The 25961-nt window shown below is 39.9% G+C and overlaps 1 protein-coding gene across 4 annotated transcripts in view; it reads left to right on the forward strand.

The window, feature by feature from the left end:
- The window catches only part of TMEM181 (transmembrane protein 181), a 35503-nt gene that overhangs the window by 2740 nt on the left and 6802 nt on the right, over positions 1–25961 (forward strand). For 2 of the 4 annotated variants that reach the window (XR_015796492.1, XM_025165275.2), the window contains exons 2-14: positions 6837–6940; positions 8895–8950; positions 9645–9735; positions 10893–11023; positions 11770–11886; positions 13369–13449; positions 14148–14247; positions 16051–16181; positions 17820–17911; positions 19561–19618; positions 23878–23980; positions 24081–24132; positions 24930–25012. Coding sequence is in view for 3 of the 4 variants with exons in the window: in XM_025165275.2 (XP_025021043.1) it covers positions 6837–6940; positions 8895–8950; positions 9645–9735; positions 10893–11023; positions 11770–11886; positions 13369–13449; positions 14148–14247; positions 16051–16181; positions 17820–17911; positions 19561–19618; positions 23878–23980; positions 24081–24132; positions 24930–25012 (1199 nt within the window). In the remaining variant the exon portion in view is untranslated. Of the gene's footprint in view, positions 1–3153; positions 3514–6836; positions 6941–8894; positions 8951–9644; positions 9736–10892; positions 11024–11769; positions 11887–13368; positions 13450–14147; positions 14248–16050; positions 16182–17819; positions 17912–19560; positions 19619–23877; positions 23981–24080; positions 24133–24929; positions 25013–25961 lie in introns of those variants that run through there. The other 2 variants (XM_007425973.4, XM_088142588.1) reach the window with 2 other exon arrangements.

The following is a 25961-nucleotide window of genomic DNA, read 5'->3' on the forward strand; positions in this document are numbered from 1 at the left end:
AAGTTTTCACACACTAGAGACATGAGACAAGTTTGCACAACTTTGGCTTAAATGTGGTTTATTAAACAACCTCCACTGATAGGTTTCTCACACTGAGATAAACAGAAATCATAGCTTACAAAACACAGCAGCTAGTACATGCAGCATTCTAAGCCATATCCGTATAAAGCAACAGTGATGAGTTTGTAAGAGGATAGTCTGTATATCAAAACCAAAGAAAGGAGACTTAACAGAGTGTACAAACGATAACATAATATCCTTAATTTCACATGCCAGAAAAATAGTGCTTAGAATTATCCAATACAGATTAGCGCCCTACAAAGAAAGGAAAATGCCAGAGGTTCAAGCTGCTTTTTGAAAAGGCTGAGAAAAAAGATATTATAGTTCATGCATGTTGGATAAAGAATACCAAAAAGAAATCAATATGAAATGTCTTGATTATAGAAAGGCCTTTGATTGTGTTGACCATGTCAAGTTGTGGAAAGTCCTTAGGAAAATGGAATCCCAAAACATTTAATTTCAAAACCTACAGACAGGACAGAAACCCCAGTATATACAGAACATGGCAATAGAGACTGACTCCAGGTTGGCAAAAGGAATGAGACAAGGCTGTATGCACTCCCCTTATTTATTCAACATTATGTGCTGAATATATATTGAGACCTAGCTCTCTAGAGAAGGCTCTAATGCTGGAAGGATAGAAGGAAAGAGAAGAAGAGGACAACCAGTAGCAAGGCAATGAACACACAGTAGAAGACCTGAAAGATATGAAAAAAATCTATGTGGTCGCTAGGAGTCAACAATGACTCGATGGCACCTAATCAAGATTGGAAGAAGCAGAGTTTTAAACTTAGAGGAGGAAACTTCAGTAACCTGCACTATGGTGATGATACTGCTGTGATAGCTGAAAATGCAAATAATCTGCTAGCTCTAGGGATAAAAATCAAGGAGAACAGTGAAAAAAACTGAATAAGATTAAAGAAGGCCAGACTAATGACAACAGCTACAGAAACCAGCCTTAGAATTGACAGTGAAGATGCTGAAGTGGTCCTTGACTTCTGCTTTTTAGGATTGGGTATTAAGAGCAAAGGAACCAGCAGTCAAGAAATATGCTGCAGACTAGCACTTGGGTAGAGTAGCCATGAAGGCCTGGGAAAACATATTCAGATGCCAGGATCAGGATCTTTATTTTCAGTCAAAGACTAGCAAAAAGAAACAAAAACAAAACAAAACACAGAAGCAACCAAACAACAGCACCTTAAAGAAAACATCAGTGGATGCTTGACTTGAGTGATGCCGTGACCATCCTTTCGCGGAGCATGGAGGCTGTGGGGGTCTGGATGGGCCGCAACAAGCTTCAGCTGAACCCTGGTAAAACAGAGTGGCTGTGGATTGGAGCCCCCTCTGTATCTGAGGATTTACCATCTTTGGTTTTGGAAGGGGTTGCATTGCCCTGGACAGACCCGGTGTGTAATCTGCAGGTCCTCCTGGACTCATGACTCCTACTCAAGGAGCAGGTAGCAGTCGTGGCCAGGAGGGCCTTTGCCCAACCTTTACCCAACTTCGTGTGGTGTGCCAGTAATGCCCTTTCCTAGATCAGGAGGCTCTCCAGTCAGTCACTCATGCCCTGGTCATCTTGGTAGACTATTGCAATGCACTCTACATGGGGCTACCCTTGAAGAATAGCCAGAAGCTACAGCTAGTTCAAAATGCGGCCACGCGGACAATCTTGGGTGCCCCAAGAAGGGCACATATAACACCTTTACTGCACGAGCTGCATTGGGTCCCAGTTTGCTTCCAGGTCCAATTCAAGGTGTTGGTTATGACCTTTAAAGCCCTATATGGCATGGGTCCAGGTTACCTGAAGGACCGTCTCATCCCCATCACATCAACCCATCCTACCCAGTCAAGCAGAGAGGGCATGTTGTGGACCCCGTCAGCAAGAGAGTGTCGGCTGATGGGGCCCAGGAGGAGAACTTTCTCTGTCGTTGCCTCTGCCCATTGGAATATTCTCCACCCAGAGGTGTGGCAGACCCCTACCCTCCCAGCTTTCCGGAAAGGTCTAAAGACCTGGCTCTGCCAGCTTGCATGGGGCAACAAGAACCTTAATCAATCCTGGGGGTGGCTGGTGCCCTGATGCTGCTCCCTAAGCTACTTGCCAAGTAACATCAACTTTTGGACTATATTTATTTCTTATTTATTCAGGTCTATTTTATATTGTATTTTTAACTGATTTTAGCTTCCCTGTAACCCGCCCAGAGTCGTCTTTCTTTTTTAAACAAGATGGGTGGTGACAAATTTGATATATAAATAAATAAATAAAATGCTGGGATGAGTCTATACTTATGAAGATTGGAATCATGCAAGGAATGGTTTTCCCTGTGACACTCTGTGGAAGTAAAAGTTGGAGTTTGAAGAAGCAGGAATTGAAAGAGTATTGATGCTTTCGAATTTTGGTGTTGAGGACCCCTGAGAATACCACGAATAGCCAAGAAAATAGACAAATGGGTCATAGGATAAATCAATCCAGAGTTCTAACTCAAGGCACAAATGATCAGGCTCAAGTTATCATGGTTTGGGCATTTCATCCAAAGACTCAGCTCTCTTGAGAAGTCTGTAATGATGAGAAAGATGGAAGGGGAAAAAAGGATGACCTGCAGCAAGCTGGATGGACTCAGCAATGGGTGCACCATTGGAAGAGCTGAAGGACCAGGCTGGGGACAGTGTGTCGTGGACAAAATTTATCTAGGTGGTTGCTAAGAGCTGACACTGACTTGATAGCATATAATCAATGAAATCATCCAATCAATTATGTTTGAACCCAACGATACTGTGGATTATTTGTTTTTGGCTTAGTGTATTGTGTGAAGTCTGTGGTTTTCAAAGAACCTTAGCCGCCAGAATTTTGCATCAGTTTGAGGGAGACTATCTTTTCAAAGACAAACAACCAAGAAGAGCCTCGGAAACGACAACTCCTGCGCCTATTTGGAGGTTCAGCAATTCTTTCAGCACTCGTCCCAGCCGCGACTGAAACCTTTCCGGGCAGCGCGCAGCTGCACCCCGTCCCTTCCTCCAAGGAGCTGGTGGGCGGCGCTGTTCCCACCCCTTCTGTTGCTCACCTTCGCCGAGAGGCTGGGCTGGGACGCCGGGTGACGCACGCGGAAGTGGTACGAGCAGCTCGCGGGCGGCGCTGCCACCGGGGCAGGTGGCGGTGGAGCGGCTACTCGGCTAGAGGCGAGATGCTGACAGGGTGAAGGAGCCTTGGTGCGCATGTGCAGCCTGGACATGGAGCTGTGAGTTGGGGAGGGGCTGCGCTAGGAAACGCGGTGGGGGCTTCCCTGGGAAGCGTGGTGTCTTGAGCGCCGAAGGGTGGTGTAGTCGAGGGAGGAGGCTGCGTGGCGCTCGTTCTCGCTGTTTAGGACCTGCGCTCCCATCCTACTATGGGTAAACTAAGGCCAGACTTCGTAAAGCCTTCCTCAGCTTGATGTCCTGCGGAAGCGCGTACCGCCCGAGGTTCGTCGCCAGTTCCGAGGTTGAGGAGGAAGTACATATTTCCCTTGCCCCAGGATGTTGCCCAAGGCTCGGACCGAGGGTCGGAAAGAGCAGCTTGGTAGTTCTAGTCCAATCTCCCCCCGCCTGATATTGTCCAGATTGTTGTGCTATAGCTCCCGTAATCTATAACAGTGTTTCTCAAACTCAGTAACTTTAAGATGTGTGGACTTCAACTCCCAGAACCCCTCATGCTGGCTGGGGAGTTCTGGGAGTTGAAGTCCTCATATTTTAAAGCTGCTGAGGTTAAGAAACACTGATCCATCGCATACCTTTGGAGAGCCCCAGGATGAGAAAAGTTGATTTAGCTGGTGGAGAGCAGTCTTGCTTCCAGTCTCCATATATGGTTTAAACGGAGCAATAGCTTAATCTGTCATTGATAAGACAGAACTTCTGTGACAAGAAAATTAGAAAGTATTAGCTTGTCTGTGTAAAGCTATCTGTAATCTATTGCATTTATAATTAGGGTAAGAGCTGCCAAGTCAAGAGATGTAATTGCACTGCAAATTATGAGGTGTGTCACCTTTAATTTTAGAAACAAGGCCCCAGGGAAAGATTCCTCCTCTTCCTGTCTGTCTGTTAGTGACATGGGGGGAGGGACTTAATCTGTGAGCAGTTGTGCTTCTTTCTTTATTAAAGTAGTTGATGCTTTTTAAACGTACTTGTGGATTGAGATATACTGAATGTGACTAAGGAGATAGTGTCAAACTAACTCTGAAATTGGATTTGGCTGAAGGTTTGCTATTTTACTGAACTCTTGGTGATTCCGATACTAATCTCTCCATATGACCTTTATGTTGGGGAAAAAAAAAAAACCCTGAAGATTATCAGAAACAAATCTGTAGGCTCCATTTCAAAAATGTGGTCTTGGTTCTATACTAAGCATGGGGGAAAAAATTAACTAGCAATGTCCACAAATTATTTTCTGTGTGCTCTGCTGAAGACTACAGTGTTCGTTCTTCTGATAGAAATGTCTGAGTTCCAGATGAGTGATTTAGCACTGATATGCCAAATCTCTGTTACCTTGGTCCCTGAAACTAGCTCTAGTTTGTAACCCAGTACAAAACAACTGTCAGTATTTTGGATAAAGCAGAATTAATACTTTTTAAAAAGTTACTAGAAGCAGGAAGTTAGAGACCAGCCAGGAACGAATATACTAAGTCCGTCTTGATTTTAATATGTTCCTTAAATTAATGCTATATAGATCTCTTCTCCTTGAAATCTCTCTCTTCTCTCTCTTGCCTCTCTAAAGTTGATTAGAGATGGGATGAAGATTATTTTTTCTCTTAGAACTCTTGCAGAAGTAAATCAGGAATATTTCATTTGATTTATTTGATTTAGACACTTCCTGACTCCAAACAACTTTGGACTGCTCACAATATAACAAAGAAAATAGAATACAACACAATTCAAAAACACAACCCCCATAAACAAATACAGTGGTACCTCGGTTCACGAACTTAATTTGTTCCACGACTCTGGTTGCGAACCAAATTGGTCGCGAACTGAATCAAATTTTCCCATAAGGTTCAATGTAAATACGGTTAATCCGTTCTGAACCATATGTATTTTTTTTTTAAACCACAAAAATATGAAACAAGTACAGTACAGAATGAAGAGAGAGAACACTAACCTTGCTGGAGGCGACTTCTGACGTGGAGGACAGGAAGGCGGGTGGGGAGGCGGTTATTGTTTGGAGGGAGAGTCCCCCTCGCCTACAGGAAGCCACGACCACGTGTCACAGCAGGGAAGATGGCCGCGGGTCGTGTTCGTCACCCGATGTAGAGTTCGCGAACGGAAGCAAAATTTTGCAAATGGTGCTGTTCGTGAACCGAATTGTTTGTGAACAGAAGTGTTCGTGAACCAACGTATTACTGTAAGTGAAAGCAGGTAAAGAACAAGATGGCAAATCCGTCCAAAACAGAACGCACAAGGGGCTCCAGCCACCTTAGCTCAAGGCTCTTCATAGGCCTCTGGAACGCTAGCAGGGACTAGGGGACCTGCTGGTGCTTCTAGTCTTAAGAAGGCAATCATTCCTCTGGGGCAGATGGCCTTGGGAACTATAGCTTTCCCTTCAGCTTGTAGTTGGCTGGCTTGCCTGACCAACCTGGAATGATGGCTCCGTAAACTCCACCTGCAGTACATCTGCTTTGGGCATCACAAACTGAATTGACTAGGAGCATGGCATGGTGAGAATTTAGATAGTGTGGCGTTTTATTTTCTTCCCAACCTTGGCTTCACAGGGGTGAACTTGTTTTCTTCCTGGTGTGAGGAGGAAGCACAGTGCAGGCTTGTGCACTTCCTGACTGTCCTTTCATTTTCCTGCTCTTGTGTAATGTAAGGAAGAAGAAAGAAACATATGGCCCAATACAGTAGCAGCCTGGATTTGTTTATAACTCTTACCCTGTGAAAAAAGTTAGTATGTCAGGTGTAGAGTAGGATGCAAATATATTTAGATGCATATGCAGAGAAGTGAACTGTACGCTTGAAACATGCTAACATTTCCCTCACCCTCTGCTTCTGCCCGTAGTTCTCTGCTTTTCCATACTTCTGCCAAAAAAAAAAAAAGGTTCGCTGGGTGTGTGGAAAGGAAAACAGCGGCTCAGAAGGTGTTAGCTCCATTACTTTCTGCTTTGTTCCCCCTCTCATTTTGATGCTGAGGTTTTTCTTACAAATTACATTTTCTTATAAAAGATCTCTTTTTAGAAAATTCCTTCTGCAGCTCTGAATCTGATAATTTGTATCATACGGAATTTTAAGGAGGGAAATGTTACATCAGAAAATGATGTATTTCCTCCAAATGAATGTCAGAAAGCAGATGAGTGAGTGATCGGTAATAGACCATGATTTGGCCAGTTTGTTTTATAGCAGACCTGTTGCAGTGGTCTGAAATGTGTTTTTGTGTTGCTTTCTGATTACTTCAAGAACATCTGAGTGTCGTTTTCTGACCACGCACAGGGAGAATGATACGGTAGCCATTACCATTGACACATATCCTGCTTTATGTTAATCAGGAGTAAGTTATGCATGCACTTCTGAAGTGTGACTTTTATGATTGATAGCTGTATGCTACTGTTTGATATAAATCCTTCCAAAGTGATGTCCAAAAATCCTTTAAAAACATGAATTAATGACTGTGTGCAGTACAAGATAATTGCAGAAATTCTATCTTATAATTTTGGATTTGAATGTCGGGAAGAAAACTGCATCCCCTCCGCCCCCCACCAACATAAAGGTTTGCTGCTGGATGTTTACCTGCACCTCATTCTTTCTTTCCTTGTCTGCAGACTGGCTCCAATGCGATTATATACTCTGTCCAAGCGCCACTTCGTTTTGGTCTTTGTGGTATTCTTCTTTTGTTTTGGTCTGACTGTCTTGATAGGCATTGCAGGTAAGGTTTTCACATGTTCTTCCAGATCTTTTCTAGCTTCTCATTCTGCTCTTGGGCTGTACTTGTGATTATTCGTTGCATATCAATGAAACCACTGAAGATATTCCTTATTTGTACTCTGGTGTACAAATGTAAAATGAATTTTGGGCAGGATTGAAAAATACTAAGTGTCTTAACAGTAGTGATAGTTGGTGACCTACAAGTCCTACCCATGACCCTCAAACATGCTCTGCCTTCTTGCCTTTGCACTCCATACCCTGTGCTGTTCTCCACACCCCTCTTCTCACCCCCTTCAGCGACAAGATTCAGAAGTGTGACTTCTGAAGTGTGACTTTTATGATTGATAGCTGTATGCTACTGTTTGATGTAGATCCTTCCAAAAGATTCAGAGCAAGTTGTCTTCACCTTTCTGGAGAAGCTGATTCAGCCACCAGTTTACCTAGTTAAGAACTGAAATTTTGAATATGCAGATAGCTGCACATTTCAGATTCCAGCTTCTCATTTTTCCATCCATTTTTCAGCTTCTCAGCTAATAAACTGATTTTTTTTTTTTTTTTTTTGCTGGCCCCTGGAGTCTTTTCTACCATAAGGATTTTTTGTACATTTGAAAATCTTGGAATTCCCCCTAAATTTAGATCAGTTGTATTGTTTAAGATGCATCAGGATCATGGCTCAGAAGATTGGGAGTGCTGTTACCCTGTATGTTGATTGCAAATTATGCTGTCAGAGTGCAAATTAAGAGTAGTAAACCAGAATTCTGGATGTGGCCACCAGAGCAAGTTATTTCTCAGGATCCTGACTTTCTAGAACGGTAAAAATCAGTTGGGAAAAATCTAATCATCATGTGCTTGACTACTTTATAATTGCTTTTAAAAAGTGGTAACGACTGGGATCCTGGGACAAATAGTGTTCTTTAATTATTCTAAATTGAGATTTTGCTCTGCTAATAAAGTAGTATTTAACAATTGAATCACCAAGTTGATTCTCTCAGCTGGGGTCCATGTAAAACACACTAGGGAAGGGCCACCAAGATCAGTATACCAGCAATTTGGAGCAGCTTCCAAGCCTTCTCTACAGGGAGACTGAACAGTTGTCAGTAAAGCTGGATCAGTGAGCTCTCCAGCTTGGAATCTTACGCTTCCAACAAAGTAGAAAACTTGTGTAGAATAGTCTCACCACCACAAGTTGTGGTTTGCTTTTTTAATGGGAAGTTTCAAAGGCCATTTGTATATTTAATAGAGGCAATATTGTTCAACGATATTGCATAAGAATGTGGTGTCTGAATAAAATGCAAGTATTTAAATATAAACTGCTTACACCTGATTCTAAATACATGTAAAGCATGCTGGGTTCATCTGGAGTTTGCTGAGGAAATGCCTTCAGGATAGTTGCCCTCCAGGGCCACATAGATGGTATTTGGTGTCACGTTGGAAGGATGAACCTAACCTTTGTTATCCTGGGGAAGTGGGTGCTGATGCAGACGCTTTACTTTTGCACAATTGCTAGGCAGACTGATTTGCTGACCTAAGCCCGAGTTACTGATATACACTGTTTGCTTTTAAAGGGAGGTGCAACATTCTATCCTTTGGTGAGATACACAGGTTTCTCGGGAGATGGAAAGTCTTTCTGCTTTCATGGGAAGAGGATTAGTTTGTCCTGCAGTTTAACATGATATATTCCATAATCTTATCTGAATGATGTGTTTCTCCTAAAAGCATTTGACTTTTTTAAACATTTGCTGGTTCTAGAATATCAGGCTGGCATCATTCATCGCCCCCATTTTGAATAGAATTTGTAGGCACTGCATTGGCGAGATTATCCTTCACTTGTTTTTGTATAAAACAGTCGTGTGTGCTGCTGTTGAGACAGACTTACTGTTCCTGACATTTTCAAACATAAAGGTAGTCATTACCATATTCATAGATTAAGTCCTGTGCCTTTATATATCATTCAGGTCCCGATGTCATTGATTGCATTCAAGAAACACCTCTGATGAATAATGCTTCTAAGGTAAGTCTTGTTATCCTTGGTTTTAGATGTGATGTATTCTGACTTTACAGACAATTTTTAACTGGTATATAAACACATTAGAGGGGAAACTATCATTCCAACAATTGTTTCTTGAATTCAGCATAATATTACCTATGATCTTGGGCTTATCTTGAGACAATGGCCTGCATAACTGTTCAAGTAGCAAGGATCAGGTTTCTTTCCACTGACACCTAGGATGTATTTGGAGGTGACAGCAGTTATGTCCTTCCTGCTGCTTCCTTACCAAATAAACCATTAGTCCCTTTCTCTTAATTGAAATGCAATTTTTAAAGATTTCTTAGGGTCCAGAATATTTTTTATGGCTAAGGACAACCTCTTCCAGACTGTCAGTGTTATGAATTGAATGAATGACATATTCATGAATATTTCCTTTTAATAAATTACATTTGGATAATTCTTTTATTTGCTGGAGGTGCATTTTTAATGCATGCCCCTGTATTGCTGAAAACATTTACCTGAACTTGGATTAGGTAACATTTGTACTATTAACACTTAACAGATATGTGGAAGTCAGCTTTATGTATGGAGATTATTTTTTTTCTTACAAGCTATTGTTTACTGGTAAAAACTGGACTATCTTATGCTTCTATTAGAATGATTTCTAGTGGAAAGATTTCACATGATTACAACTGTGGCTTCCATTTTGTTGTAGGTAAAGCTGTTTCATTTAAGTTCGCCACCAGTATCTACTTATAATCAACAGCTATGGCTTACTTGTACAGTGCATTTGGAACAACTTTATGGTAAGGATGCTTTTTAGTGTATTTTTGGATTGCTGTTTTGCTACATTATTTTAATTACATATATACATGCTAATGGTCTATAGTATTTGTGTCCCATTTTGGTTTAGCATGGAGAAAACAGGGTCATAGATGATATACTGGTTTTGTATCACAGTCTCTTAGGTGCTTGATAACCCTGTCCTCCCACCTTGTACATACCCAGAAGCCAATAAAGATGGGGGTCAGTAAGCAAGGAGTGGATTGCAACACATCACTAATGCAATTCAGTTGGTCAAGAGTATACCTAGGGAATGTATGTGCCAAGACTTTTTGTAGCTATGGAACATATGTCTGAAAAATTCTGTTACTGAAATCAGGGTGCCAGGAAACGATGGATTATGTTGCTTCTATAGTTTGGGTTAACTAGGAAAATACATTTTTTCCATTGAGGAAATTTCTCCTGAAAATGGACCATATTGCAAAATGTCTACTCCTTTAGCTACATCAGTTGCATGTAATTGCCAGCATTTGTTGTATATACCATGCATATGGCAAAGTGCATATCATTATATATTTTTATTTATTATCAAATTATATAGCTGTGCATCTCACAAATGTGAGACACTGGGCAGTATACAATAAAACAATAGTTACAAAAAGGCCTAAAAAAACATTTTTCATGTCATTGTATACTCTTTTAAACAATGATGGGGTGAGGGCAAATAAACAATTAATAGTTACCTGAAGATTAATTTAGCGTCAACCAGTACATGTATTAAGCTTCTGTAAACAAAGCTGGGTGTGTTGCTATATATACTATATATGCTATACTGCCTATTTATTTTTTTCTACATGTTGCACTATTCCTCTTATAGGAGGGGAACACAATCTGAGGCCCTGGGTGATATGTAGCTCCAAAACCCTGGGGTATGGTTCTCAGAGCAATTCCTAAAGTTGTTAATGAATTGAATCTTTTAATGTAGGAGAAGGGAGAAAGTATTATATACTTGGGAGTAGTCTTATTAACTATATTTAATTAAAAATAATGTTTTCATGGCCCCACCTAGGTTTTTTAGAGCATCCCCCCATGCAACTGAAAGGGGGGGGGCATGTTTCAAAACAAGGCTGTGTATCCTTGCCTAATAGCATTTGAACAAGCATTTGATTCAACATTTCAGATAACAAATTGGAAGGCTTGAAAATCAGCTTTATTATGTTGGTTACAATACGTGGTGTACTAAAGAATGGAAGTGTACGATATTATAACAAAGAAAATCATAACCGGACAAGGACATTCAACTGTGGTAAGGTAAGCACACTGAAATTTCTTAAGCTACTTATAGCAACCCAATAGGTTTTGTGTTGTTTTTTGGGATGGGAATCAGGTAGCAATTCCAGTAAAAATAATAGCCACAAATCACCACTCCTGTGGAAAGCACTCCACACAACTAATGGTCCAATATTAGCCTATTCTCCTCTTTATCCTTTGAGAACAGAACAACCATAGAGTTATCAGGTTGCAGAGAGCTTTAGAAAAGTAGGCTAGAAGTTCTTTCCTTGGTGAAATGCATCTGAACTGCAATTCCAAATAAGTTATAATCCAACTCCCCTCAGCTAGGTTGAACTTTACATTCCATGATCCTCTTGAGAAAGGCCATACAATCCATAAATAATGGGAATTGGAGTTCAGCATGTCTGCAAAGCACTATTTGGGAAGATCAAAAAGATAAAGTTGAGCTTGGCATCTATATGGAAGTGGTTTTCCACTGCATTCTTCACGGAGGCTTTCTGACTTCCAGATCTAGCCTGTGGAGGTATCTCATTCAAATATTAATCAGCCCTGGTTTTACATTCCAAGACCAGACAAGTTTAGCTACCTGCTGTACATACTAGAATGGGGACATCTTTTCTTATGCAGTACTGATTTATTATAGTGGTCTATCCAGGTCTAAATTGTTTAAAAGACCAGAAATATCAATTGTCAGTGGAGTGTGTTCTTGTTGTTGTTCTCACTGCCCTTGCATTTATTTCCATGTCCCAATTGCGAATTCACAGCAATGTGATGAAATTATTGTGGTTCATCTTGGTTATTTGAATTTCACTCGTTATGATATCTCGGTTGCCTTTGAGAAGTTTCCTCAGTTCTACCACCTCAAGAATTACAACTTCACGGTAAGTATAAATAGTAAAGGTAAGCAGAAAATATAAGTTCAGTTTTAGGTGGAAGTCTCTTTGTGTTGATTTTCTATAGAAAATCCTGAAGCAGTTTACAGTAATTATAAAATCCTCCTGAATATAGCAACCAGAAAATTTCAAATGTCTGGCCTTTTTAATAGTGAATAGAAGTAGACGAACCTGATATGACTTGAAGATTGATATACAAAAGACAAACTGTAAAGTTTTGATCTGAGGAAAAAGGTCTTGTGCTAAGTGTAATTACTAAAAAAGTAAACCAGAAACACTGTTGGAGACCATGGGCAGCTGAGCTGGAGACTGCAAGGAAGGATTGAGAAAATTATTCCCTCACTCTTCTCTCTTCTGAAATATGATGAATTCTATCTCTTGCAGTAAAACAGATAATTAAAATACTATAAGCAGAAAAGAAAATTGGATAACTGGATAGTTTAGCCTTGCCTAAATAACGATATATTTGCCTGGCACTGAATGGACTCTAAAGAAGAAGCAAGCAGACCATAGGAAAGAGAGAAGTCCAAGTGGTGGTGCTTTCAGGGAAAATACCGTCTTTTCTCCAGACACACTTCAGAATTTGGCAGGAATGGGAAAAGAGCCTCTAGGAATCTAATTCTTGTTGGGTCCATACATACAGTATTACTATCTTTTCATGTTTTAATTTTGTGAGCTGCATTACTGAAGCTCAGTTTGAAATAGGATCAGAGGAATGAATAAATGGTGATGAGTCCCCAAATGTTGATGGGTCTTCAGATTTTGGGCGTTGTTGAGGTGCAGCAATTAAATTGCTAAGGATTAGTAATCCAGTTTTGTCTAAAGAACAGTAGACTAGTGAAGGGGAACTGATCATGTCCATATGATTTGGATGCCCCCCCCAAATAATGTTTGCACTATGGGTTGACATGTTCCTTCTGTGTGAAGAAAGCCCCTCTCTATTGGTTCAGTGTAATGGGTTAGTGGATGCAAACCTTAGCATACTTTAATGCACTCCCTATGACAGTTATGGAGGGAAGATAGAAAAAAATTCCATACGAGCTAAGGTTGTGCCTCTGTGGAGAAGGCCCTGTAGAAACCATAGACCACGTCCTGCTATTTTGTACTTTTTTATAAGGGTGCAGGGGCCCATTTTAATTAATAAAGTAACCAGGCAACTCCAATTCATTTTATGTGCAGCTGCTATTTATCAGACCAGTATGATTCTGCTTCTATGAATGTGGCCAAACTTTGTTACACTGTCTGCAAAACTAGTTATACTTTGATCTAATCAATAAACTAGTTGTAAACTCTTTTATTTTGTTCCATCCGCTATTAATTGTTGTATTCTGGTCAATCACATAATAGAGATATGTATGTATGTGCATTTGAAGGGCACTCAGTGGGGAAATACAGTGTGTGGGTAAAGTATCATTGATGCTGTTTCTATTTACAGAGCTTTTGGTTGACATCCTTATGTCTTTCTTTCAGTGGAAAACTTATAAACCAGCCTTCTCACAAGTGGAAATCTGGTTCCGATTTGTCTTTGTAGTTCTTACTTTCATAGTCACAGTGAGTATCAGCTTTCTGATTAGTTTTAGTAAGATATTTTGGCATGTTTGCCTGTCTTAGACCAACCAGTATCTGTTTAGTTATACTGGCTGTTGGTTTAATTCTCTTGCTTTGCTTTGCTATTCATTTTCCTTGATCCAGAATATTAGAATTGCTTGATGCTGGGTGGTTTTGTGTTAAACAACCTTGTGGAAAAATATTTCTTTAACAAGTGATGGAGGTGAGAAAAATGGCCAGAGTTGAAGATGAGACAATATATGTGCAATAGGAGAAGAAAAGAACGTGATAGGAGAAGTCTGTTACATCATGTGTGTATGTCTGCATACATGATACATCACATACACTTGAGCTGAGTTTCAGGTCAATGGCTTTTTTATGGTCACATATGTGACCTTCAAATGTTGCTGAACGTTTGAAGCATCCCTTATCATTGGCCATTTTGGCTGAATTTCTTGATTATTGTTCAACAGTGTCTGGAGGGTTACAGATCTCTCCCATTATCCTTAGGTAAGATGTAGCCTGAGTTAAGATGGGATTTTATGCTTAGACCTGCTCTACAATCAGGGATTCTGTTTTTGGGGATACAAGTCATTCTTGCTGCACATACACTCAAATAGCACATGTTGAATTCCACCTCTTCTCTTATACTGAACAGGTACTGCATCATTGTTACAAGTTGCTTCTGCCTTTCTTTGCAGTGTCTCTTTGCTCACTCCCTGCGCAAGTTCTCCATGCGAGATTGGGGGATAGAGCAGAAGTGGATGTCAATCCTCCTCCCTCTGCTATTACTTTATAATGGTATATATTCAAATTACATCCTGATATGATGGGATTTTGGGATTATACTACTTTCTCACATGTGATTGATGAAAATTAAAATCAGTTGGAAACCATTAGGCTTAGCTGATCAGCATAATGTGATGGCAGACTTTCAGATTTGATAAAAAAAAATCTTTGGCTTGGTTATTCCCAGTATTTAATACTGAAATAATTAAGAATGCTTGAAACAAGTAGCTGAAAAGCTTTAAAATGAGCAATCAAGTTAAACCTCTGCCATCACTCTGTAACAAAAAAAGATGATTAGTGAAACAGGCCAGTGGCTTATTCTAATTAAAAAGAAGTTTCCCTACTGTTGAAAGCTGAAGGGCTTGGCAAAGTCCACAGGAATACAACCTTCGGAGAGCCTGTGCTCAAGTTTGTGATGCCCCCCCCCCCCAACTCTGGGGTGCCCTGTCATTACAGTTTTGAAAAGTTCTGAAAACATGGCTTCTTGGAAAGACAATCAGGGACTTACGAAGATCATGCTACCCCTGAAAGCTGACTCATAGAGTTGTAGTTGTTATCAATGTTGCCGTCTTGCTGTTATTTTTAATTTTCAGCATTGTTGTAAACTGGTAGTGTTTTTGAAAATGGAATGGCAAATGAGAAGAAGCATATCAATTTGAGTGGAGGGTGATGTCTTGCTTAAGAAGGAGTTCTAGAATTCAGGATAGCCATTAGGAAGTTTCCAGTCATTGTCCAGTCATAAGCACGGCCTTCTGCTGCATGATCATTTCTGAAAAAGGAATCAGTAGCAATGATGCATCAGATAGCAGCAGCCTTATACATAATTGTGAAAACTGAGCTGACAATCTAACTACCTTACGTTAGTCTTTGTGTGTGTGTGTGTGTGTGTGTGTGTGTGTGTGTGCGCCTTTGAATCAATGCTGACTCCTGGCAAGTGCCTGGACAAATCCCTGTAGTTTTCTTGGCAAAATTTTGGAAGTGGCTTGCCCTTGCCTCCTTTCTAGGGCTAAGAGAGATTGACTGCCCAAGGCCACCCAGTTGGCTTTATGCCTAAGGCAGGACTAGAACTCACGATCTCCTGGTTTCTAGCCTATTGCCTTAACCACTACACCAAACTGGCTCTCCTTGGTAGTCTTATTCTCACTGAATAATAGAATAGCACTGAAGATGTTACCTAGCCGGGTAACGAAATGTTTGCAAGAAAACAACCAAACTCAGAGAACCCCAAGGACTGCACAGTTCAACCCCGAGCTACATATATTCGCTTCTGTTAGTCTTATTCTCAATTATTTGTTTCCCTTCCTGGTGCCCACTTGCCCATTAGAGGAATTAGGGTGAGTAGGGTTTTTTCCCCGTCTTCAGTTCTTATGCAGTGCCTTTGCCCAGTTTTTGGAAATTCCTGCTGAATTCCAACTCCTGGCCATCTTCATTGAATTCTGCCATAGCAAGCTGGGATGGGTGAGAAAGTGAATTTCCTCCCAAATCAAACTCAAAGTTTAGCAAATGTTTTCTCAGTAAATTACCCTCAGGAATACAAGTGATTTAAATCCGTAATAGAATATATTGGAAATAGCATATAGAAAATACATAGCACATGTTTCACATTGTTGTATTAGACTATTGTGGTTGCACAAAGTTCAGATGTGCTGAACTGTATCTTTCAGCATACCTGTATTGTATGTTGCATTACTTGAGCTGCTGTGGTTTAGCAACATCTGGAAGGCTGGGTGTTGTGTGCAGTAGAAAAGACAGACTATTCTTGTGTGTGGCAGCAGTGATGTCTTTTGACATTCTCCCTCTCCCATTCTGTTGCAGACCCATTTTTCCCCCTCTCATTCCTAATCAATAGCTGGTTTCCTGGAATGCTAGATGACCTCTTTCAGTCCTTGTTTTTGTGTGCATTGCTGCTGTTCTGGCTCTGTGTCTACCATGGGATCAGAGTGCAGGTGAGGACTCACTTTGGATTATGAGTAAAGTTCTGGTCACTGCATTTCAAAATGATGGAGGGGCTGGAGAAGTGACAGTAATTGGAGCTCTTTACATTTACAGTAGTGTAAATCCAATAAGGTAGGATGGGATTAGGGGTATGGAATGGAGAAAGTGGATAGGATAGGTTTTTTTCTTGTAAAATGGAGAGAAACTCAGGACAGAGGAAAGGAATTACTGCTTTACATTGCGTGTAATTAAGCAATAGAATTTGCTGCTGCAGATTGTAGTAATAAGCAGTCAACTTTGCTGCCTTTAAAAGGGGACTGCGCATATTCTTGAACAATGTAGGAGAAGAGTGCTGGAAAAGTTGGGTTTTTGGTTTCATCCAGCACAGTTCTTACTACAGGACTAAATAACATTTCAGTGTGGTTTATACTTTGTAATAATGCCCTATTTGTTAAACACTTAGAAAATATAGTTTTTATCTCTTCTACAAACTCCACCAAGTAGACTAGGCTAAGAGATGGCAATTGGCCTAAAAATATCTAATGAGCTTCATGGCTAAACAAGGGTTTAATCTAAATCCCCCTAATCCCAAATCCCAGCCAGTCATTAATTCTTTCTGTGAAACTTGCCTGCTTCCCTTGGCAAGATGTAGTATTAACAGGTATTGAGTGGTGTTCAATGGAATGAGTATTGCTGGTGAACAGAATTCTATCTTTAGCCCCGTGTGTATTTCCCTGGGGCACTGGGGCATCCTTCAGAATAAGTGTAGTGAAAAATTATGTGATAGGCAGTGGAGGAGGAAGAAGAGGAAGAGGGAAGCTTCTTTTGCTCAAGGGGAAATCCATTTGCATAATTTTGGATTTAATTGTATGTGGCCAGCAGCCCAAACAATTTCCATTATTCGTAGGGCAACAAAGGATATGCCTTCTTTGTAGTGAAGGAAGTGATAATCTTGGCTGTTGTTTCTGTTCTGCCTTTCCGGCCAAGTTGAGTACTTGGTGGCTCCTTCCTCAGAGCTCACACTGAAAACTGTGTGTCATAAATGATAACATTTTGATTGAACAAAGTTTCTATAGGAATATGAAGTACCATACTCAGGTTGCTGACTTGTTACACTAGTGTAAACTTACACTTTACAAAGTAGTGTAAACTTACACTTTGGAGGCCCTTCTGGAGAAAATACCAAGCTTTATAATTCTAAATATACATAAATAATAATAATAAAAAAATATTAAAATCAAAATAAGCATTTAAATGGTTTGTTACTACTCTTCTCTCCAAAAAGTATGCAACAGATTACATATTTTCTCCACCCTACAGAGGAAAATCTGCAGCAAAAAGTAAGATCTGCAAGACTTTAGAAACTTTGGCATTGATTAGTTGTGTTTCTGCAAAGAAACTGACACAGATTTGACAGTCATTCTATAAAGAGTAATAAACTTCAGTCTGACATCTTCCTCTGCCACTAATAGAAAAAAAATCTATTGGGAGGTATATATTCTTCTTACATTTAATATCAACACGAAAGTAGTATAACTGTTGTTCTCTTTTAAATAGAAAACAGTTTTTTTATATAAAACTTTAACTGATATCTGTAAAGCAAATCCAATATTGTTGTCACCTTTTTTTTTCTCTTTTCCTTTTTTTAGGGAGAAAGGAAATGCATGACCTTTTATTTTCCCAAATTCCTTATTGTTGGTCTCCTGTGGCTGGCTTCTGTTACACTAGGCATATGGCAGACGTAAGTAATTCACTTCTTTTTTTGTTTACTAGACATCAATTGCCTCTTTTCTAATTCAAGACAATTTACAAAATTCAGATTAGAAACAGCAGTAAAATTGGAATGAACACTAATAAAATACCAATAAAATGAAAAAATGATAAAAAATGATAATATGTTAATTTCACAAAGACCAGAAAGAGATCTTAAAAAACATTAAAACCCTGATGGAACAATTTCGTTTTCATTGCTCAAGAAGAACATAAATAGAAGGGACCTGATCTTCCTAAGAAAGGAATTCACAAATTGGGGATTGTAGAGAAGACCCTGTTTTGGAACTGGCATACTTAACCGCTCTTGTGTCAGAGCCTTCAGTGGTGATGACAAACTGCTGGCAGGCTCATGTGGGAGAAGGGTATTCTGGCCTCTAGCTCTTTAGGGTTTCTTAATGTGTGGTCTGAGGACCCCAGGGGTCTCCCAAGACCCTCTCAGGGGTTTGCAAAGTCAAAATTATTTGCCAGCTATTGAAGGTGTTTGCAAAAGTTTGAAACAATGTCACTCTTCTCATTATTATTTTTATTTGTTAAAAAATATTGGGTTTTTTCATGTAAAATATTTTATTTATGTTAATATCTAATGGGTTTACTATTGTTATTTTTGTATGATTCAATAAATAAATATTCTATGGATCAATTTTAATTTTTAATACAGTAAATATTGATAAATATAACCCATACAAACAAAAACTCTTTTGAGGCCCTCCATAATTTTTAAGGGTGGGAAGGGGTCCTGAGAGCAAAAAGTCTAAGAAACCCTGGTTTAGGGATTTGTTTACCCACATGTGACTTCTCCCTGCAGCCAAGACAATGGTTGAGCACTTCCACGGTCTTTTTGGCATGAACTGAAATGGAGTGATCTATCCATTTGGCTAGTATCAGCAAAAGGCTAGAGAAGTGATGAAAGACACTGAGTGCCACCAGGACATCCAATAGAAATAATAGGGAATGTGACTTCTGTACATTTCCGGGGTTCACCAAATTAGTGGTGGCTTGGGTTTTATGTTTCTGATAGAAAGAATCGGGTTCATAAATAAATGCTTTTAAGGCATCCATTTAGCTTCTTAAAATTCAAATGGGAAAAATTAGACCATGTTTTCTGAAGGGATTGGGAGTTTCAGATTCTCCTTTTCCTGCCAAAACACAAAGAATGCCTAAAAAATTAGCTCTCAGGCTTGGAGGACTGCAGATGATGTGCTGCTTGAAGATGGCATATGGGCTGTGAATTGCCCACCTCTGGATTCAGGAGTGGTTTTGTATTCTTAATTATTCCCCCTCCCCCTCCCCCTCCCCCTCCCCCTCCCCCTCTTCTTCTTCTTCTTCTTCTTCTTCTTCTTCTTCTTCTTCTTCTTCTTCTTCTTCTTCTTCTTCTTCTTCTTCTTCTTCTTCCTCCTCCTCCTCCTCCACCACCACCACCACCTCCTCCTCCTCCTCCTCATAAGAACTATAGCTGGGTTGTGATAGAATATAGGACCTAAACATGAATCTTTTAGGTTCTGGGGAAATACAAAGCCAACTGTATCAAAATTGTTGTTTTTCTGCATTCATCATATCCTTTAGGTTGTTACATATAAATCTATAAATTCATGATCATGGTGTGTTTTGTTTTTTTAGGGTCAATGAACTCCACGATCCAACATACCAATATGAGATTGACACAAATAACTTTCAGGTAAGTTAGCATAAAGCAGTTTTGGATTTGCATAGGAAATAATGAATGAGCTACCAGATTTTGAAAATTGAGCTGTTTTCATCTGCCTGTTTAACTGTGTAACGCAATTTGCTTAATTTTTTTTTAAGCTCTGCTGATATTGCAAATGAGGGGAAAGGAAAGATTTTTTAGTTTGACTTTTGTGACAGCTCACTACATAAATCACTACTTAAATTCAAGATTTGATTTTGTTGCATCATGTGATTTTGTTAGTTATACAGGTAGTCCTCATTTAATGACCACAATTGGGACCAGCAACTGAGTCATTAAGCAAAGCAGTCGCTAAGTGAAACTGCAACTGTCCTTATGATCTTACTTCAGCTTTCCTTTGCTTTACAGACCTGGGAAGGTTGTAAATGCGAGGATTGGTCACAAAGTTACTTTTTCATCACTGTTCTACCTGTGAATGGTCTCTAAATGGGCAGTCACTAAATGAGGACTACCTGTAAGAGGAACCTGCAGGGCTGATTAAATACTCCCTGATGGTTTTATTGCGGTCAGGAAGATAGCATGTTTTTGTTTAAATATTCCTAATCTAGGAGAAATAAAATCAGAGTCCAGCCTTAATTATATCTTTCATTGTAGATCAGAGACAGTGCATGGAACTCTAGATACTGGGCTGCCTTTTCCATCCTTCACCATTGGACACACTGGCTGAGACTCTTAGGCATTCTGGTTTAGCAGCCTTCACAAAGTGATTCATTGCTGTCTGATTTAGATTCTTAAAAGTCCAACTACATCTCTTTAGAAGAAAATGGGAGAGTCTTAACAATTCCCTGGAATAACAATATATTGAGAAATAAGTATATTAAGAAGAAAATTAAAAAAAAAAACAGCAGGAGAAATTAAGCTGGAAGGTGGAAAAAGATTTTTAATTACTGGAAATATTTAGTACTTGATAGCTTGTTCATTGTTCCTGTTTGAAAAAGTGCTACTACTTAAAATTGAGTTATTAGCTGGGTGCCTCATTGCTGCTGGTGAAGAATATTACAATTTAAAAACAGGTTATTACTTGAAGGGCACCAGAGGCATTTTTGATAGCTGTTCCACATTAGGAGAAAATTCTTGTCCTGGGGTGTTCATGGGAAACTGAGTCAGTTTGTCTTTTATTTCAGGGGAGTTTATTGATGGGAGATTAAATGGAGTAGCTTTTATGGAAATATAACTATTACATAATATTAACAGAGCCTGGATACATGTTGTTGGAGATGTCTATTTGGATTTTGGCATAGAGTGGGGAGTTGGATTCAGTGACCAAATTGACTCTTCCAATTCTATGATTTTCAAATGGCTTGGAACCAAACACACTCTTCCCTGAGTAGAAGATGTCAATTTTTTATCCAAGATGGCCCCAAAGCATTCCACATGATTCTGCAACTTCTCAAACAGCTTTTTGAGGAGCTGATATGGGAGAAAAAGAGGCAGAAAAACTGTATTTCATGAACAGATCATCCCACAGCCTCCTTTTACTTCCTGTTCAATGTTCAAACTTTTGCTAAGCATTGATTGCAGATCTCAATGTGTGTGTGTGTGTGTGTGTGTGTGTGCAGATGGTACCATGTTGCTGGCTGACCCAAATTATTTGCAGAGAATGTTAGGCAATGATGAGTATGTATTTAAAAAGTAATGCATCAAAAGCCATGGTAGTTGAGTTAGAAAATGGAGTGAAAGATCACAATTTGTACATAGTTGAAAACCAGAACAAGTAGATGAATTTGTGTTCCATGGTAGAATGTTTACTAAAAATGGGAAATGGAGACATTTTGGGATGTGCAGATGTTGGTAAAAGGGTAGTGGGTAGTATATGGTCTATTGCAAGGAATGAATGTTGATGAAAGAGTGAAAATGGCTGAAAGAGAACGCTTCTGCCCATTTTGTTTCATAGGATTTGGGTATGTCAGAAGAAACAAAAAGTAAGCTGAATGCAATGTGTATATGGTAAAACAAGAATATGTAGGCTTGAGAATGAATGGGCACCGAATGAATGCAGATTGAATATAAAAGTGAGTGATCAGTACAAAAGAGATATGTTGGGATGGCTTGGTCAAAAGAATGAATTAGGATTGGATTGCAAAACAGATACAGTGGTACCTCGGGATACGAACACCTCTACTAACGAACTTTTCGGGTTACGACCAGCTCCGGCCGCAAAAATTTACCTCGATGTGCGAACTCCGCCTCAGGGTATGGTCATTTTTCCGCCCCTGACACGTGGTCCGCGGCCATTTTTCTGCCGCGCCGCGCGGCGCCAGGCCGTTTTCGCGCCACGCAGCGCCCAGCCATTTTCCCGCCCGCCGCGCGGCACCCGGCCGTTTTCCCACCGCACCGCGCCGCGCCTGGCCGTTTTCCCACCGCGCCGCGTGGCGCCCGGCCGTTTTCCCACCGCACCGCGCTGCGCCCGGCCGTTTTCCCACCGCACCGCGCTGCGCCCGGCCGTTTTCCTGCCGCGCTGCACCCTGCCATTTTCCTGCCCCTGACGTGTGGTCCGTGGACGCCAGAACGGATTAACAGTAATTACATTGAACCTTATGGGAAAATTTGCTTCGGGGTGCGACCAAATTTGGGCAGAGGGCGGAACGGATTAACCGTATTTACATTGAACGTTATGGGGAAATTTGCCTCGGGGTGCGACCAAATTCGGAGGGCGGAATGGATTAACCGGATTTACATTGAACCCTATGGGGAAATTTCCTTCGGGTTACGACCAACTCGGGATACACCCAGAGTCACGGAACGGATTAAGTTCGTATCCCGAGGTACCACTGTATATGGAAGGAAAAATAAATAGATCACAAGGGAAGACTGAAAAAGCTTAGGTCAGATGGAATTGGTGAGATCTTCAGGGGGAGGTGAGAAGTTTAAAGAATAGAAGACAATGTATGTAATAGCATATCAGTGTGGTGGAAATTAAGATGGTTTGCAAGGATAATCAAGTTTAGGAAACTTATCTTTTCTTATCTAATTCTTTTTTAAAAAATTGTTTACTATTGCTTATTCTTTTTTTGTGGTTGGCTTAGTATACTTATCCTGAAAAGGTATCGTGCATGAAAGTAGCACAATAGTATGTTTGGTTGACAGTGTTTGGGTCACAAGTGCATAATGGCTTCCTTCTACTAATATTGTTCTGATTTCTCTGTGTTGAATATAGTTGATTGAATCATAGAATAGCCATTGGTTTATATGTGAATATTTAAGATATCCTCAGAACATTTTTATTCCAGTGTATTGCTTCCTTAAACGCTGTTTTTGCTCACCCACTTCCCAGAATCTTGACATTTCTGAATTTGCATCCGCATCTAAAATTATTTGCATATATTAGGGAGACCTGTACCACAACTTGAACTTTATCTGTTTGTTTTCACAGCTATTGCTGGAAAAAAAGATTTTTTTTTAAATTGGTTTACTTCTCTGGCAGTGCAGTCTACTTTGAATACAGTACTGCAAATTAAGCTGTATAAATATTTCATTTACTTGGATCCTGAGTTTAAGAATTATTCTTAAAGTTTTTTCTTTTCTACTTATCCCAGTAAGTTTCTGGTACCTCTGGTATAGCTTTTGCTTTCCTTTTCTCTTTTTCTCTTATTTATTGCCAGTTAGGTTTTCTAAAACGATAAATACGTCTGTAAGTGAAAAGAAGTTCTGCTATCTATGAGTTTTTAAGATTTGTGCACATACTCCAGAGAACTGCTCAATTTTACAAAGGAAATTGCTATTTTTTGCTTCTTTTCTCCATCTCAAGGTTTTTCCATATCAAGGCCAACATGCTGTGCTTCCCCCACCCCCCCAAAAAGACCCAGAACAGCAGCTCCAATTTGATAGCTTCCAAGTATGTTGGACTACCATTCCCGTGAGCTCTAGCCAATGTGGCCTTGGGATCAGGTTGAAAAAAAAGCACAGTATAACATCCTCTTCTAGATTGCTGGCCAGCATGTAAAGATGGTGATCTCTGTGTACAACGTGAGGGTCCTCAACGTAGTGCCTTTCCCAAAAATTGAAAATAGCATTTAAAATGGTCAAAATCTGATGGAAGTCTCTGGGGTAGGATTATGGTAATCTTGCAATCTTTGGTCATTTCCTGAATTTTCAGTCATGTAAAAATAACGGTAATGTTCAGTGCCTCATAAAGTTGCCAACTCCTGGTATAATGCGCAGATGTGGGAGAAAGGAAGTGTGGTGATATCAGAATGTTAATGAAGCTTTTTGATGTGTTTTTGTAACAGGGGATGAAAATCTTCTTCCTTGTGGTGGCAACAGTATACACTTTGTACCTTTTCTTTCTGATAATCAGGGCATGCTCAGAGCTTCGGAATATGCCCTATGTTGGTAAGCTGCATTCTTCCTCTATGGTTTCTGATGTGATGTTGTTCTTCCAGAGAGATACTTGTGTCACTTTTCAAATAACTCTTTGCTCTCCTTTTCTCAGATCTCAGGTTGAAATTCTTGACTGCGCTGACATTTGTAGTACTTGTCATTAGGTGAGGTATTATTCTCTTGAAGATATTATTCAATTATCAATTCATATTATTCAATTATTTTGTCAGTGGACAAAATGCTCCATTTGGGGGCTGGACCACATTTGAGACAACACAAATTCCTTCCTGTTTTGGACAGTATACTTCTCTAAAGCAACCCAACCCCACCCCATCCTCCGCCCCTAGAATGGCTGGATCAACGTAGTCTGGAAGGAAAATGGAATTTCTGACATTTACCAGAATAGTACTTTTTGCCTATCCCTATATTCTGTGTGAAATATGGAATATGTTGTTCAAGATATTAGATGGACTTCATTGGATCATTCTCCCTTTTCTGACATAAGCAGACACTAGATCATGCATCTTGGCAATATTTTCTTTTTAAATGGTGGTATTGGTGGTGAAATTAGGAAACTCAATGAACAGAATTAAAAGAATCTGTCTAGACATTTTTGCTTTGTAAATTTTAGACCACAGCAGTCAACCATATGATTTTAGTTTTTTTGTAAGAAACCCTACAAGATCGAAGGCAACCTTTTTTTCCCATAGTTCCCTTCCACTATGTTTCCTTCCTACATAACTTATTCCTACCATTAAATCTTTTGTTCCTTTATTTAGCCTCTTGTATTAATGTTGGGGACACAAGTTTATGATTGGCACATTTGCAGCTTTCTACAATTTACTTAGGAAATAGTGTCATATTAATTTTAAATACTGAATTTTATTTAGTTGAGCTTAGAATTGAAAAGGGATTTTAAAATGTAGAATAAGCTTTGATTTCTTTTCTTTCCTTCTTGCAGCATTGCTATATTTTATCTGCGTTTTGGAGCACGGGTTCTCCAGGACAATTTTGTGGCTGAGATTTCAACCCATTATCATAATTATATCCTTTGATTATGACATCTTGCTAAAAATTTCAGTCAAATGGGTTTTTTTTTTTTTGGTCTGCGCTCAGTCATTACTGACCCTGCAGTAAATGCTTGGATGAGTCCTTGCAGTTTTCAAGGCAATTGTTTCGGAAGTGGTTTGCCAGAGCCTCCTTCCTAGAGGAGAGCCCAGCTGTCGAGTGCAGGAGGCGGGGTTTCCGTTGCTTCGCGCCCTTTTCGGGCGAGCGTGGTTTTGCACTTACCGGCAACTGCTCCCGACTCCCGTGAAAGCAAGCGCCGCCAGCATTTTTCCTCCCACCGGAGTGAGAGTACCCATTTATCTACTCACGTGAGTTTTCGACCTGTTGGGTTGACAGGAGCTGGGGAGGAAACAGGAGCTCACCCTGTTTAACACGAAGGCTGGACTCGAACCGCCGAAGCGTCAGCCATTTCTGGCCGGCAACTTTCAGCGTCATTAAGCCGCTGCGCCACCGCGTCCCCCCAGTCAAATGGTAGGGCAAGACTAATTTAAAGGACTAGTATACGAATAAAAAAAGTAGGCTTTATGGTCAATTATGTAACCTATAGAAGTCAACATTGACAAAAACCCCTCCCCACCCCCAAGCCTACTCTTAATATTCTCAACTTCCATGTATACACATTTTGGCTCTTGTACCATGTGCCATTTGAATCACCATAATAATATGAATATTGCTAAATTTTCCTGGTCATTTAATTCTTATTTGATTTAAATGTTCAATACACTTCTATTCCACCATCAAAATAGCCAAAGTTGGCTCATAGCTGAATTAAAAAAAAATAAATTTAGAATTCAATACAAATTAAATTAACGAAGAGTTAAAAATGATAGTATGTCAAAGAAAAATCAAAGGCTGATATGCAAGAAGATTAAAACCTAGCAATGCAGGATTGTTTGCTTGCTTGTTTGTTTTCCAACATGGTGAT

Source organism: Python bivittatus, unplaced genomic scaffold (genome assembly GCF_059951505.1).
Source record: "Python bivittatus isolate LINGU-HERP-01145 unplaced genomic scaffold, Pbiv_v1 ctg000020_np1212, whole genome shotgun sequence".
Taxonomy (NCBI): Eukaryota; Metazoa; Chordata; class Lepidosauria; order Squamata; family Pythonidae; genus Python; species Python bivittatus.